Source organism: Stylophora pistillata, chromosome 9 (genome assembly GCF_964205215.1).
Source record: "Stylophora pistillata chromosome 9, jaStyPist1.2, whole genome shotgun sequence".
Classification (NCBI taxonomy): Eukaryota; Metazoa; Cnidaria; class Anthozoa; order Scleractinia; family Pocilloporidae; genus Stylophora; species Stylophora pistillata.
The window spans coordinates 24,091,901-24,108,708 of record NC_142527.1 but is presented as its reverse complement, the minus strand read 5'-3'; the positions used below and the strand labels follow the sequence as shown (position 1 = coordinate 24,108,708).

General features: G+C 39.1%; 1 protein-coding gene and 1 long non-coding RNA gene across 2 annotated transcripts; both read right to left on the bottom strand.

Annotated features, from left to right (window-relative positions):
* Positions 1–7,353: 7,353 nt before the first annotated feature.
* On the bottom strand, positions 7,354–8,669 carry LOC148723947 (uncharacterized). The gene is made up of 2 exons (XR_015992051.1): positions 8,607–8,669; positions 7,354–8,516 (listed from the first exon to the last, which is right to left on the bottom strand). It is a non-coding gene; the product is annotated as an uncharacterized LOC148723947 (long non-coding RNA).
* Positions 8,670–12,025: 3,356 nt separating this feature from the next.
* On the bottom strand, positions 12,026–13,740 carry LOC148723946 (beta-1 adrenergic receptor-like). Its single transcript, XM_088734173.1, has one exon. It carries the CDS (start codon positions 13,354–13,356, stop codon positions 12,406–12,408), a length of 951 nt encoding a protein of 316 aa, XP_088590299.1. The 5' UTR covers positions 13,357–13,740; the 3' UTR covers positions 12,026–12,405.
* Positions 13,741–16,808: the final 3,068 nt, after the last annotated feature.

Sequence of the window (16,808 nt, the reverse complement as noted above, 5' to 3'; positions counted from 1 at the left end):
CATTCAAGAAAGAAGTTGTTACATGTTAGTCCGTTAATTTTATTGTCTGTGGTGCGCTGAAGAATCACTTAGTACGATATCTGAGGTTGTGTAACTGGGCTATGACAAGGAAATCTTCGATTAGAAGGTTTTAAGGAGGACTTTTATGGCAATTGTTGAAAACAAAACAAAAACAGTCGACTTCGTGCCATCTGGTTTCTGGCGCGCTAAAACGGAAAAATTTGCATACGTCTTAGCCAACTTGCACCAAACTGATAGCCCATATTCATCTTGTTCTTTTAAGAAAATGACTGGTCAAACTATAATAGATACCGTATTTATCCGTGTATAAGTCGACCCCGTGTATAAGTCGACCTCCCCCCCCCCATTTTCAGTGTCAATAATCGGATTTTTCATAATTTCTGGTTAAGAGAACTTCAGACCGATAGAAATTTCCCAAATGGCTGATCTCTTATATCTAAGAATGTATTGAAAACACGGTGAATTAAAAAGACTGAAGAGCAAAATGTAACTGTGTGCTGTTTTGTTTACATCACCACGACTCATTATTTAAGCATATACGAGCACTTCGATTTACTGGAGAAGCAATTTACCATGTTTTGTAAAACGCTTTGAAAATGAAATCTTCATGCATCTAAATAACCTTTTGAAAGGAGATTTAGTAGACCGAAGGAACACCGAAGAGCTTCGAAGGATAGCTCGATGAAAACAGTGCCATCTTAGAAACTACACACAACACGCGCGTAACAAATAAGACCGCGCGAGTAAACAGCATTTGCCAGGTTACTAAGTTACTGTAATCGTTCGATGAAAACGAAAACAGCACCGAAAACAGTAGACTGCTTTGTAGCCATTTCCGGGGTCGTCACTCCAGGCGAATAACTCCCCCAGATTATTCGCCTGGCGTAACGACGCCGGAAATGGCTGCAGTGCAGTCTACGGAAACAGCAGCGAAGCTGTAAGGAAAAATGTCTGCTCTACGAATCAGGAGATACAATAGAAATCAGACCCACTAGGTTTCTGTGTAACCCACGTCGTAAAGTTTATTAGTTCAAACTTTTTCGTCGATAAAGAACGCGCGGAAAACTGACGAAACTCGAACACAATTAGAACTGGTTTTGTGAACTCGCTTTTCCTAATGGACTTCGGGCAAATGTTATGCTAATTTATTGGATTGCTTGAGTCAGGTCTTTGTCTATGATCCGTGTATAAGTCGAGGGTGATTTTTTGGGCTGATTTTTCGGTCATAAAGGGTCGACTTTTTCCCGGATAAATTCGATAAATACAACCGTGTATTTAGACGTGATCGAGAACCCAATACCAAAAGCTACTGAAACGTCTCGAAGAAAGGGCAGAAAACTGAAGGAATTTGTTTATGAGCATATTCGTCCACGGATACCGAAGTCCTCTTGGCCACGTGGTTATGTGAAGGTTAGAAGAGTTACATTATACTGCCTCCCGGTTAGCTCATGGCCTTAAAATAACTGAGGAGAATTTGCTACCTTTCTATAATAACAAGAAATGGATAGATATTCTAGTCTTCTCGGATAAGAACGAATAAACCGTAGGCCCCGTCTCCTGCAGGGTTAGGGGTAGGAGAGGTGGATGGGTAGGGAGGGATGGGTGGGTGTTACACAGAGTGGGTGTTACACTAGCTAAGTTACTGAACTGGGCTACCCTGTATAAATATTCGTATATACATACATACAAAGAATATATGTAAGCTTCATGCGAAGAGGATAAGATTAAATATTGTTACAAAACATGATAAGAAGTATTTCTTGAATTGTTTAATGTGGGTATATCAGAGGATAATGAGATTGAAGTATAAAGCAAGGTGGTTTTTATCAATGTTTTCTTGTAATAGACCCTTGTGTCTTTATAACAGTCAGACACACGCATCAAACTATTGTAAATTTCAACTGAGTTCAGATGTTGAGAAAAATCCTAGTCCTAGTCCTACTCCAAAATAGATTGACTCTTGCCGCAGAACAATAATGACGTCATATAGCCAAGCTAATGAATTGATATTTGGACAAAATTCAGGGCAACAATGTGTTGCAATGAGTTTATGCACTTTGATTTACAATAACAAACAAGGAATTAATTCTGCTAATGATCTCGTGTCAATAATGAGCATTGGAAATCAGTTGTATTCATGTTTGTCTCAATTAACCAGACATTCATTTTTAATGCAGACAGAATTACCCACACTTTTAAATGTCTTAGAGACTGATTATGAACTTCAATACAGTGAGAGCTATACTGGTACTATTCATTAAGACACGACAATAGAAGGATATCAGTACTGTACCTCCTTAGATAGAGCCTTTCAATCACTTATATCTGAAAATTTCAACAATTTTGTCGTGAGAATAGGATGTACTGCAGGTGTCATCTATTGTAAAGGCAATGTGGGCTTCAAAATATTCGATTCTCGTGCAAAGGATATTTATGGTAGAAACCATCCTCGAGGTAGATGTGTGCTTCTTGAAGTATCATAACTGAATGGCTTAGCACATTATTTTCAGAGTATACATAACGTTAACAATGATATATTTGAGTTAAAAGGGGTTAAAATTAAAAAAGTTCAAAATAGCACCCTTTTTCAGAGTCATGCCTGTGAAACCAGAAAGTTCAATGTGAGTTGTGCTGTGGCTGTCTATTCAGTCTGTTACTCTGTAATGAAATGATGTAGTTGTTGGAATTCAAACACCTTATCTGATGTTATTCAGTATGGCAAAAGATTATATGAAAATTCATCTTTGAACAACTCATTTGATATAGCAGGTTTCGCTTGATATTTCCCGATAAAAGCTTCACTCGTAAAGAATCGCTCGTAAATTGATCTCTCGTAAAGTTCGAGGAACGACTCGTTCCCAAATCGCTCCACAAGTTTTAGTGCGGCTCTACCGCGAACGGTGTGTGATTTTGTATAGACATTGGGCGTAATAGCCATCGAATTTCTTTCGGGTGCATCAAGCAAGGAATTGTCCACGAAGGCAGCCATTGCTTTCTTGCTTTAAACCATGTGCTCTAGGGTTCATTCTACGTATGCGCTTACATTTTACGCATGCGCTGTAGTGGAACTGCGTTTTGTGACTGAACGAAAAAAAAACACAACAAACAAACAAACAAACAACGCCGAATTTAAACCTTGGGCGTTTCCTTCGGAAGCCCGAGTAACGAGTTTCTAATGAACCATATGCATTGTTACTCTTGAAGACAAATGATTAAGACTAACATTACGATTTAATTTAGCGTGGAATTTTCCTTCATTCTAGCCACAAATTTGTTTTCTGTTGTCAGATTAGAATTCAGACTACAACGTTTAGCATCAATTTTTTTCCACTAACTGAATGGGAATCAAATTCATGCCTTCTGAGCCATGAATATGTGCAGTGGAAAATCGTAAAATATTCTAATACAAGGTTAGAGTGTTTTCTATGCAAAGTTTTAAAGCATGCAAAGTCTCTATATTTTGAACAACAACAAACATATGAAACATATGAGTGAACTGCGGTTATGAGACGTATATAAGAACGATCCTTCGCAGTAAAGCACTATTTGAGCAATAGTGGAAATCAGACCTGAAAAAAATTTCAGGCCTGTACGGGATTCGAACCACTGACCTCTGCGATACTAGTGCAGCGCTCTACCAATTGAGCTAACAAGCCAACTGGGAGCAGGCCATCAAATTAATTCGATATAAACCCGTAGATGATAAATCGAACAACAACAAACATATGAAACATATGAGTGAACTGCGGTTATGAGACGTATATAAGAACGATCCTTCGCAGTAAAGCACTATTTGAGCAATAGTGGAAATCAGACCTGAAAAAAATTTCAGGCCTGTACGGGATTCGAACCACTGACCTCTGCGATACTAGTGCAGCGCTCTACCAATTGAGCTAACAAGCCAACTGGGAGCAGGCCATCAAATTAATTCGATATAAACCCGTAGATGATAAATCGAACAACAACAAACATATGAAACATATGAGTGAACTGCGGTTATGAGACGTATATAAGAACGATCCTTCGCAGTAAAGCACTATTTGATGGCCTGCTCCCAGTTGGCTTGTTAGCTCAATTGGTAGAGCGCTGCACTAGTATCGCAGAGGTCAGTGGTTCGAATCCCGTACAGGCCTGAAATTTTTTTCAGGTCTGATTTCCACTATTGCTCAAATAGTGCTTTACTGCGAAGGATCGTTCTTATATACGTCTCTATATTTTGTCAGGCCGTTTTTTTAATTGGAAATAAAGTGATTTTAACCCGGTCGGCCTTAACCATTAAGCTCAGACTAAAACGATCGTTTTAGTCTGAGCTTCTTTTGAATAGACTGAATAGTTCCCGCAAATACCCAGCACTTAGAGAGCATGACCATAGGCTTACGTGCCGCAGTGAGCACCGTCCAGGTGAATAGTGATCCAGCAGAGATCTTAGGTACTTTAGAACCAAATAAATGGAACCATCCGACAAAGAGAGAATCCACAGTCAGAAGAGCTGGATGACAAAAAATTATTGTTGCTGTTTAAATGAAATATTCTACACGAGACATGAGATGATGCCAATAGGGCCCGCCATTTTGGACGTGAGAGTATTAGGACTAGGCCGAGTTTCCATTCCTCCCCCTATTCAAGTGCAAATGTTTGTGTACTTATCAAGTAGTAAAAGTATAACGATAAGAAGTTTCAGGATAATTTTATGACGGCGCTTTGTTCCTTTGGAGGGGTAAATGATCAATGCGGTGCCGCGTCATGGGCTCTGCACGAAACAGGAATAACTCCTTTGTTGTCTTGCGTCCGAGAACACCTTCACGACATAGAAAGGAATGACAAGGACAAAACGTCGTCAAAAATACGATTAACGAACTCATAGCTAAACAAGAATTTCCGGCTACTGCAAAAAATCTCATCATAACCACTCCTAAAACTTCTTATATTTACTTTATACCTAAAATTCACAAACCTAGCAACCCAGGTCGGCCCATTGTCTCGGCTTGCAGTTGCCCTACCGAACTTATTTCCAGCTATTTAGACAAAATCATGGCTCCCATCGTCAAAACTTTACCATCATATATCAAAGACAGCCAACACGCTCTTCAAATTTTTCGCGACTTTAATTTTCTTGGCCAGGACAAACTTCTTTTCACCATGGACATTACATCTCTTTATACTGTCATTCCTAATGACAAAGGTCTTCTGGCCCTCAAACATTTATTTGATCAACGTACTGTTATAAGGAACCTAAATCTGAAACCCTACTTCGCTTAGCTGAACTAGTACTCACACTTTATTGTTTTTCATTCGGGGACAACTTTTTCAAACAAACCAACGGCGTAGCCATGGGTACCAAAATGGGACCCACCTATGCCGATCTTTTTGTAGGTTTTGTTGATCACCAATTTTTTTAGCCATTACATTGCCCCCAAACCTGAACTCTGCGGTCGCAAACTCGACGACTGTATCGCGCTACCTCCTCTACGAGAGAGGAGCTAACTCAATTCATAACTGCAGTCAATTCTTTTCACCCGGCTCTAAAATATACCTGGGAAATTTCCGACAATTCTTCATCCTTTTTAGATATCAAAGTTTCAATTGAAGGCAACGGTTACTCACATAGTTATTTGTTGTATTCATCTTTGCATCCATCTCATGTTAAGAATTCCATTTCCTTTTCACAGTTTCTAAGACTTCGTCTTTTATGAAGTGATTATTTTTCCCACAAATCAGAGTCAATGTGCCAGTTTTTCGAAAAACGTGGTTACCCTGTTTCTGTTGTTCAAGCAGGTTACCACCGCACCCAACTTATTACAGTCAGCACTAAAAACGTCACAGAAGAAAATTCCGACGGCATTCCATTCACTTTCACGTTTCACCCTCACAACCACTCAGTTAAATCCATTATTCTTAAAAACTTTAAATTACTTCAAAATGATCCAGAGACTGCCACTATCTTTTCGCAACCTCCACTCATTTCCTTCAAACGCGACAAAAATATAGGCAATTTTTGGTCAGAAGTTCATTCCAAACTAATGAACAACCCGGCACTTTTAAATGCGCTCGTGCGCGATGCAAAACTTGTTCTTTCATTCACAACGCTGAGAAACTATCGTGACCTAAGTGATTCATTAAGATCACCGATCACTTCACATGCACCTCCGCCAACGTAATCTATCGCATAACTTTCACTTATTGCAAAAAGTTATACATCGGTGAAACAGGAAGACGACTAGGTGACCGATTCCGAGAACACCTTCGCGGCGTAGGAAGGAATTACAAGGACGCATCAAAACAAGTCTCTAGGCACTTTAATTTACCTCGTCATTCTAAACAACATATGGCAATCAGCGGTCTTTCATTCCCCTAATGCATTCGTGTTTTTCTCGTCGCCATGTTCCCACCAATGGCGTAGCTCTGCTTTCTGCATATAAACCCGCATACAACCCACAATTCCTCCATTCGCCCTGACAAAGGGCTAACGGTCGAAACGGAACTAGCAGCTGGCAGAACGCCTTGTGGCATGAAATAATGTGAGATCTGAAGATTGAGCGATCAGAGACTGGGCTCTAGGGATATATCAAAACGGAAAGGGACTCTGCTGCTAGTAATAAATGATGTTAAAACGGATTGCTGCTTGAGTACATTTGGAATTTGATTAAAAAACTTTCAGTCTTGGTAACGATGTTTACCTCTTGTCTCTGGGTAATTCGTTTTATACCCTCACATTCCTTAAATTTTATGAATTTCTTTAGCAGTGCGCCAGTTACTCAGTTGCTCTGTATGGAGTCGACCTTTAGAAGATGATATTTAAGAAGAACGCAAACAGGTGCGTTGAGAAAAGTCAGTCGCACCGACGGATTACACAAATATTCAGTTTGTCACGCGAGGCGATATGTTAGGGCGACTTATCGCCGTGACAAGTCGTACCGACGTATTGCTCGGCGTGTCCTGGTCTCTAAAACATTTAATTTTGTTTCACCACGTTCTCTTTGTATTCGCCTTCTATCGGCTCTGTATAAAGTTTCTATTATCCAGGATGTGGACCTAAGCACTTTATTCTAGCTAACATTAACATAATTACAAAAGCTCGTCATCCTTACTCGAAAAAAAAAAAAAAAAAAGAACACAAACTCAAAAAACGCAAGTTTGAAAATGGATATTTACGATACCCAAGATTATAGAAATGATGAATGTTCTTTCTTTTCTTAATTTTGTAGATCGAAACAATTTAAACTTTCCTTATATAAGAGTTTTCTCCATACATCTTGCCGGATTTATTGTCAGAACAGAATCACAACTATTTGACCAGGGCTAAATTACCTGTCCTGAAAAAATTGTCTGATATGACAGAAGAGAAGTCTTTTTATTGTTTTCTCTTAACATTTACTACGAAACATAATTACGTTATACAAGCTTAGGAAGTAAGGCTTCCGTTTCATCCGCCATTAACTGTTTATGAGGAGCAACAAGTTTGAAATTACGCGAGAGTACTTTTTCGCCAGAGTTTATATTAGCCTCCTTAGTTACCAAGTTGTTATGCGTGCGAGTCCCAGTGTTTCATACCATCTGGTTTCGCTCTCGCTGTACACCAGGGTCTACTGCATTTTGTTCATAAACACAGGGCAGCCAACGGAAGGTGCGGCGAAAGGCTCGGCGAAAGTCGCTATTTCTGAAGTAATAGATGAATGGATTAATCGCTGATGAAGTAAAAGCGATTGCCTCAACCCAAGGCCCTGCTTGATATAGAATTTTACTCTTATTACACATCCGATTTGCTTTAAAACTAGAAACCTTAACCAACAGCAGAACTAAACTGGGAATCCATGTGATGATACAAGCACCTAAAACAAAACCTACTGTTTTAATAGCTTTAAAATTTTTTATAGTACGAACTCTTATATTTTCACCAGAGTCAGGAAGTGGATTGACTACCAAACTGGCTCTCCTGAATTGTTTTCTGGCCAATTTGAAAATGAATATATAGCAAAAGGAGACCACAAATAATGAACCTACAAAAGCTATACATACAATGGACATATGTAGTTGTCGTCTATCTTTTTTTCCTGTTACTAACAACATCGACCAAGGAAGACTCAATGAAATAAACCACACCAAAATAATGACCCTAAGGCATCTCTTTTTACTTAAAATGCCCTGATACCGGAAAGGAAATTGAATCGCGATAAAACGGTCGATTGAAACACAGCACGAGTTCAAAGCAGTGGCCGCAGTTGTGTGAACTAACAACACTAATCTGATCATAAACAAAGGGCTTGGAGGTGGTGGCTGGATCCAACATCTGATAGCAATCCAAACAGGATCTATAACAAGGCCGACAAAAGCGTCCCCCACGGATAACGAGGCTAAAAAGCGGTTGGAAATTGTTCGTAAAGACTCGTTTTTGTAGAACAGCCACAACACAACGACATTTCCAATGACAGCGCTTACACCAGACAAGGAGAACCATACTGATAGAACGATGGATGCTGCACTGCTGAGATGTCGGTCTGTGAAGTTACGTTTCATGTTAAGTTGGTGTAAAGTAACAACAGAAGTTGACAAAATAAATTTGGAAACCGTATGAAATTTTCAGTTACCTGCCCTCTTCAGGGAACAGATGTTAATGACTGTTGCTGAGGATGCTTCTTCGTCATTTTTTATGCATGCAATTATTCACAATTTTACTCTGAATATGCAGTTTATTGACAGGCACATTTAATTTATTTTTGCGGCGTCTGTTTGAGGAAAGGTACTTGTGACATTAAAAAGATCTCAAAGTTTTTTGAAAATATGCTATGAAACTTAAATTTTGTGTTATCCGTCTCCAGTCCACCAATGTAAAAGTCGTTATATCTAAGTCTATCGGCAGAAGTTTAATAAAAATCAACAAACGTTTCCCATCGATAGGCAGCTGCTTTATTGACGAGAATTGCACAAAACAACAGGGACTAAGAGTTTTTAAAACGCTTTAAGAACCTTTTTCACGCTAATCTCATAATTCGTCACACTCGTAGACAGACTCAGGGGGCCCATATTTGAATCTAACTAAACCAAGTGTCAAGTTTGTTGCGGCATATTAAAGTTAGTAGCGTAATTTAAATGAAGAAATGTGTTGAGTTTCGAATTGAAAGTTGATTTTAAAATAGTCGGTAATGTACTACTTGCTGCGAATAATACGCAAGTTAAGCAAACTCATATCGGGTGTGGGGGTGGGGGAAAGGGTTTCACGATATTTTCGACGACTGCTTTGTTAAAAAAAATACGTAAATAAATAAAGCCTCTCATTCATCTCAAACTTTCAAGCGTTGATGAACTCAATGGGTGGTTTTTTCGATACATCATCAGTCTAAATTTTACTTGATTGGAACTTAGGCCTATCAGGCCTCTAAAGAATACAAAAGAATTTTCCGGTAAACTGTCTCCATGCAAGAAAGAAGTCGTTACATGTTAGTCTGTTAGTTTTATGGACCGTGACGCGCGAAAGAATCGATTATCGCGATACATGAGGTTGTGTAACTAGGCTCTGACGAGGAAGTCTTCGATTAGAGAGGTTTTAAGGAAGAATTTTATGGTAATCGGTAAAAAGAAAATAGACTTCGTACCATCTGGTTTCTGCCGCTTGTTCTCTAAAACACAAAAATTTGCATAATTATGTCTTAGCCGACTTGCACCAAACTGGCAACTCACATTCATCTTGTTCGTTCAAGAAAATAAATGGTTAAACTCTAATACATGATCTCCAGTATTGTTACAACCGTATTTATTTTCATTTCCAGGCCAAAAATATCCCTGAAATAGTTGAAAGCTAGAATCAGTCACGTTTCCTTGAAGAACCTGATGAGCACCGTTTGCTGTCCCCAGAAGTTCGACATTCATACATGCTTTTATTTGCATTAATTTTTCCACTGACTGAATGGGAATCAAATTCATGCCATCGGAGCCATGAATGTGACCACTTACGTGATTCGCGTGAACTCCTTTAACGTTTAACCAGGAGCCGTTAAAAATGTTATCCAAAATAAAAGCTTTCTCATAGAGGTCCTACCACTTATCAACAAAACCTCATCGTGGTTTTTCATGTTTTACAAATTAATCGTCGCAGTAACTCTTTTTAATCGATAATAAGAAGCAGAGGAGGATTAGGACATTAATTAAGACCAGGAACGTGTAAGTATATTTTCATCCGATCTCTATCATCTCTCTATCAATTAGACGCGTCTGTCAATGAACAGTACATCATCTTTCAAAAGATATGATAATTCATGCAAAAATATTCAGTTTCGGAAAAATTTGTTTGGTTTGTAGAGAGGAAAGGAAAATGTCAAGCATTCGCTAAGCTTATTTTCTTTCTTCTGCTGTTGCTGTCCACCATCTTACCAAGAATGATAGCGACTCAGTGGCTCAGCCTAGCGCTGCAGCGTCCATCGTTCTGTCACTTTTGCTCTACCATTGATGGACGATGTTGGGCTGCAACTTTATTTTGTCCATTTTTTTGTAAAAATATAGATTTGAAATCTGATAAAAAAATCCTCTTTGCACTGATTCTAAATTTTTCTCTCTCTTGGTAATACGTGTTATGTCCTCACATTCATTATATTTTATGAGTTTCTATGGCAGTTGCCCAGTTCCCTAATATGGAAGGAACTTATACTAGATGGTTTGTAAAAAAATAATGCAGACCAGTTCTTCTCTTTTTCTAGAAATTGCTTTAAGCAAATTTCCTTTTGGAACTGAGGACGTCCGTTGATATCAGGTTTTAAGCATCGACTTAGCGATCTCCTTTGGTGTGGTCAGGTCAATTTCACAGCGTAATGATAGTTCTTTTTGAGTAGTGGCAAGGTTTACTTGATGTCCGAGAAACCTCCGGGAAAAGTTGTCAACAGAGATCGGAGTCAAGAGGTACGGAAATTCTTAATTCATTTTTCAGATTAATCCTTTGAATCAAAGCATCTAGGTTGTCGAGAGTGCAAGAGTGCATGCCATGCCGACTGGGAAGTATCAGCATTTCATACTGTGAGAACTGCAAGGGATATCTAGATCACTCGGATACGGATGGCCCCTCCTCTTCAAAATGCAGGTTGAACAATTGAGGTCGAGTAACCTCCTTTCCCCCTTTTATATTGCAACTACATGATTATGCATATATCTGTACCCTGGGAAATGCTAAAATATTCTTTAAGAGAAGGGATACCCATTACATTTTGGATGTAGGCATCCCCTCGTATTTTAAACTTTGAGCACACAAATCCTAGCATAGGCAGCCCAGGCGTACTGTGTGTGATTTTGGGATCTAAAGATCATTAATGGGAATATCTAACATATTAAGGTTGAAGTTTAAGCGTGAGTGTGTACCGTCAAAGAAGGAAAGTCATAGAAAAGATAGGGAAAATTAGATAAAAGATACTAAACGCGATGAATATGAAGTGGTCAGTCTCCTTAATTGCCTTTATTCTGTAGTTGTGGTTGTTTTAACGCTCTTTTTGGTGACTTTCGACTTTCTTTGCTCCCGTGTTGTGCTACTAAATATATCATACCTAAGGCTGGTTAGTTACATGAAAAGCTTGTTGAAATTCGCAAAATTGTTTGGCTTTTCAAAAATTTCGAAATAAAGAATTTTGCCTTGCCTATCACTTGTTGCCCTGTGGACACGGCAAGGAAAGTACAAGAAAAACCAGGCTGGACATAGCAGCTGGCAGAATACTTTATGGCACGAAATGAAGCGAGATCTGAAGATTTGGCGATTAGAGAGACTGAGCTCTAAGGATATAACAAAAGGGAACAGGACTCTGTTAGCTTTAGAAGATGATAAACAGGTGTGCGTTGAGAAAATTCAGTCGCACCGATGGATTCCGAGCTCGTTACTCAAGGCGATATGTTAGGGCGACTTATCGCCGTGGCAAGTCGTACCGACGTATTTCTTGGCGTGTCCTGACCTTTAGCAGTTTAATTTTGTTTCACCACGATCTCGTGGCATTCGCCTTCTATCGGCTCTGTATAAAGTCTCTATTTTCAAGGATGGAGATCTAAGCACTTTATTGATAATTAATATTAATTTAATATTTATATTGCGCAAATTAACATGTGAATATGATCAACTGCGCATCACAACACTTTTCGGGCGACTTAGGCCGGACTGCACCAGCAGTTTACAAACAATCGAAGGAAACTTATTTGAAAGAGGTATTATTATTCTTTTTCTTTACATTTACTACGAAACATAGCTACGTCATACAGGCTTATAAATTCCTTTAAGACTTCCGTTTGAACATTAACTGTTTATGAGGGCAACAGGTTTGAAATTATGCGAGAGTACTTTTTCGCCAGGATTTTCCTCAGAGTTTATGTTATATTAGCCTCCTTAGTTGCCAAGTTGCCACGCCTACAAATCCCAACGTTTCACACCATTTGGTTTCGCTCGGGCTGTGCACTATGGTATGATGCATTTAGATCATGAACGCAGGGCAGCCAACGGAAGGTGCGGCGAAAGGCTCGGCGAAAGTCGCTATTTCTGAAGTAATAGATCAATGGGTTAATCGCTGATGAAGTAAATGCGATTGCATCAGCCCAAGGCGTTGCAACATAAAAGATTTGCTTTACTTCGCATCTCCGTCCTGCTTTTTTATTAAAATATATCATCAAAAACAGAATTAAACTTGGAATCCATGTGATGATACAAGCGCCTAAAACAAAACCGACTGTTTTGATAGCTTTAAAATTTTGCATAGTACTAACTCTTATATATTCATCAGAGTCAGGAAGTGGAATGGCTGCCAAAACTCCCCTGAATTGTTTTCTGGCTAATTTGAAAGTGAATATGTAGCAAAAGGAGACCACTATTAGTGGGCCTACAAACACTATGCGTAGAACTAGTTGTAATCCACCTTGTCTTTTGAACAGCGTCGACAAAGGAAGACTCAGTGAAATAAACCACACGAAAAGAATGACCGCAATGCATCTTCTTTTACTTAAAATGTCCTGATACCGGCGAGGAAACCGAATCGCAATAAAACGGTCGATTGAAACGCAGCACGAGTTCAAAGCAGTGGCTGCAGTTGTGTGAACCCACAACACAGATCTGATCGTAAACAAAGGGCTTCGAGGTGGTGGCTGAATCCAACATCTAATAGCAATCCAAACAGGATCTATAACAAGGCCGACAAAAGCGTCCGCCACAGATAACGAGGCTAAAAAGCGATTGGAAATTGTTCGTAAAGACTCGTTTTTGTAGAACAGCCACAACACAACGACATTTCCAATGACAGCGGCTACACCAGACAAGGAGAACCACACTGATAGAACGATGGATGCTGCACTGCTGAGATGTTGGTCTGTGCAGCTACCTGTCATGCTAAGTTGGTGTAAAGTAACAACAGAAGTTGAGAAACAAGTTCGGAAACCGTATGAAATTTTCAACTGGCTGCCCTCGTCAGGGAACAGATGTTACTAACTGTTGCTGAGATACTTCTTCCGTTTTTATGCATGCAATTATTCACAATTTTTCTCTGAATATGCAATTTTTGACAGGCAAACCTAATTTTCTTGCGGCGTCTGTTTGAGGAAAGGTTTTTGTGACATTAAAAAGATCTCAAAGTTTTTTGAAAATTTGCTATGAAAATTAAATTTTGTTTTATCGGTCTCCAGTCCATAGATGTAGATATAGTTATATCTCAGTCTATCGGAAGAAGATTAATAAAAATGAATAAGCGTTTTCCCTCGATTGGCAGCTGCTATCTTGACAAGAAGTGCAAAAAATAACAATGACTAAAAGTCATTGTTATTAAAACGTTTTAGGAACCTTTTTCAGGGTAATCTAACAATTGGTCACACTCGTGGACAGACTCAGGGGGCCCTTATTTGAATCTAACTAAACCAAATGTCAAGTTTGTTGCTGCATATGAAAGTTTGTAGCCTTATTCAAATCAATAAATGTGTTGAGTTGCGAATTAAAAGTTAATCTTAAAATAGTCGGTAATTTATACATACTGCGAATAATACGCAAGTCAAACGAACTCAAATGGGGGGGGGGGGAGGGGGGTATCGCGGCATTTTAGACAGCTGCTTTATTCAAAAAAATACGTAAATAAAAAGTCTCTTATTCGTTTCAATTTTTCCAGCTTTAGTGATTTCAATGGGTCGTTTTTTCGACACATCACCATCCTAAATTTTACTTGATTGGAACTTAAGTCTTTCTGGCCTCTCAAGAATACAATAGAGTTTTCCGGTAAATTATTTGTCTCCATTCAAGAGAGAAGTCGTTACATGTTAGTCTGTTAGTTTTATGGTCCGTTACGCACTGAAGAATCATTCAGCACGATACCTGAGGTTGCGTAACTGGGCTCTGACGAGGAAATGTTCGATTAGAGAGCTAAGGAAGATGTTTATGGTAACTGATGAAAAAAAAAATCGACTCGCAGCCATCTGTTTTCTGCTACTTGTTCGCTAAGAGGCAAAAATTTGCATAAGCCATAGCCGACTTGCGTCAAACTGGTAGCTAACTTTCATCTTGTTTCGTTTAACAAAATACATGATCAAACGCTAATAGATAATCTTCAGTATTGTTACAACCGTATTTTTTTTTTTAGTTTCAAGCTTAAAATATCCCTGACATAATTCAAATTTTGGATGCAGTTAAGTTTCCGTGTTGAACCTGATGAGCACCGTTTTGTTGTCTTCAGAACTTAGCTCATTCACAGTCATTATTTCAACATTTATACATGCCTTTATTTGCTTTCGTCATTCACGGTATCCAACAGAAAATGAATTTAAAATTGATATGCATGCCTAGTATAATGCGACCAGCCAAAGCAACGAACGATAAAACAAAAGCTTAAATAAAATTTTATGGTAAAGCAACATGCAGAGAGGAAATAACTTATATATATTTTTTTATATTTGGTCAATCATAAAGACCTCCAGCGAACTCGGCGACTCCTTGCTTTGCCTCGATCCATTGTGGAGAAACACAAGGAGAAACGCATAAAACATTTGTTAAGGTTGTATGAATAGTCTCATTAATCGGTAAGTGTGTTTAAATCTAGATGCGAATATTTAATTAAACTTTATAATGGCTGATAGTTTCGAAAGAAACTGTTTGGGACTGCGTCGGTGGAAGTAACGAAATAATTTGGATATATCAACAAAGTTGAAATGGTAAATCGGCCACCGTAACGATTACAAAAGCTTACGTTTCGAGCGTTAGCCCTTCGTCGCTTCGTCGCGTTAGCCCTTCGTTAGCCGTTCGTCGCTTCGTCGCGTTAGCCCTTCGTTAGCCCTTCGTCGCTCCGACGAAGGGCTAACGCTCGAAACGTCAGCTTTTGTCATTGTTACGGTGGCCAATTTACCATTTCAACTTTGTTGATATATCCAAATTATTTAATTAAACTTGCTTGTGATTGCACGCTTTATCATTTCTGAGTAACATTTAGTAAAAGGAATAGAGGACTTTTCTCCGCATTTACCACCTAGCCTCGTCTAAAAGCTCGGGTGGTTGGGGGGATTCAAGAAAGGTATGCGCACCTTTTGTCAATTGTTGACTTTACATAACTCAATCAAATTCTCCTAACCTTCCCCTTGTTAAGATGAGGCTCTGTAGAGCCGGAAAAAACCTCTCATGAAAGTTGTAGTGATAAGATTGTTCAAAGGAATTGGGATCTTTCAACTGAGAAGTATTCGGAACAAGAGTTCTCTTAAACTTCTATCGACCGATTCATTAATCATTCATTAATCATTGGTATTTATCAACTCGTTTTATTCTTTATTTTTTTTACATACCATTCACTTGTCATTTATTCATTTATCTAGTTACTTATTTAAATTACTGAATAAAAAAAGTATTTCTGTTGAGGGAAAGCAGTTTACGACAAAAGGTTTTATATTTAGTATTAGAACATAGCTAGCAGAGTCGCGCAATTAAATTCATTATACGTGAGCGTGCTCAAAATCCCGATAGTGCACGCTGATAGCGTCAGCAAATCCGACTTCGTCAGAACTTTTTTTTTCGCGCGAGCGGCCATTGTTAGCGCGGGGAAAAATAATATATTTCGCGACAATAATGGATACAAACAGAAACTCGGCCTACTAGTCCGAAAACGAAGACAATTTTTCGACCTTTTCCCTTGGGCTAGAGCTCTTAAATGAGGCAGAAAGAGAGAAAAACAAAGGAAAAGGAGACTCGGAAACAGCGCCGTCACGATTCGCTTCAACTGATATTGTTGTCCGTTTTTCGCGTCGGATATGATGCACAATTCCACCGGCTATGTTCTAAAACAATTGGTTCATGCTTTCAGCTGTGCACTATCGAGTTATGGAGCACGTGGGAAGTTTGGAGAGCACTCAAGAAGCTAGAGTTTCCCTCGGCTATCGCCTCGGGCAACTCTTACGCTTCTTTCGTGCTCTCTAAACTTCCCGCGTGCTCCATAACTCGATAGTGCACGCTAAAGCATGAACCAATTGTTAATTGAAAGCTTTTTCTTCTAACAATTGCCGTGTAATGTTGCGCTTAGGATTGCCAAGGCCTGACTTAGAGCGCTGGATTGTGTTGTTCGGGAGATCGAGGGTTCGAGCTTCGGCCGGACCAATACTCATGGTCTTATACTAACTGAGGAGAATTTGCTACCTTTCTATAATATCAAGAAATGGATAGACATTCTAGTCTTAAATTCCCACGCACGAGATCAATGTGTGGTGGATGTCCTCCCCTGGGGTGGGATGGGTGGGAGAATGGCCCTGAAAAGCCCTATGGAGAGTGGTCAATTGAGAGTGGTCAATTAACCTATGTATGTATGTATGTATGTATGTAT

Coding starts and splice junctions, on each gene's coding strand:
- LOC148723946 (XM_088734173.1), bottom strand. CDS start 13,356: ATGACAGGTAGCTGCACAGACCAACATCTCAGCAGTGCAGCATCCATC.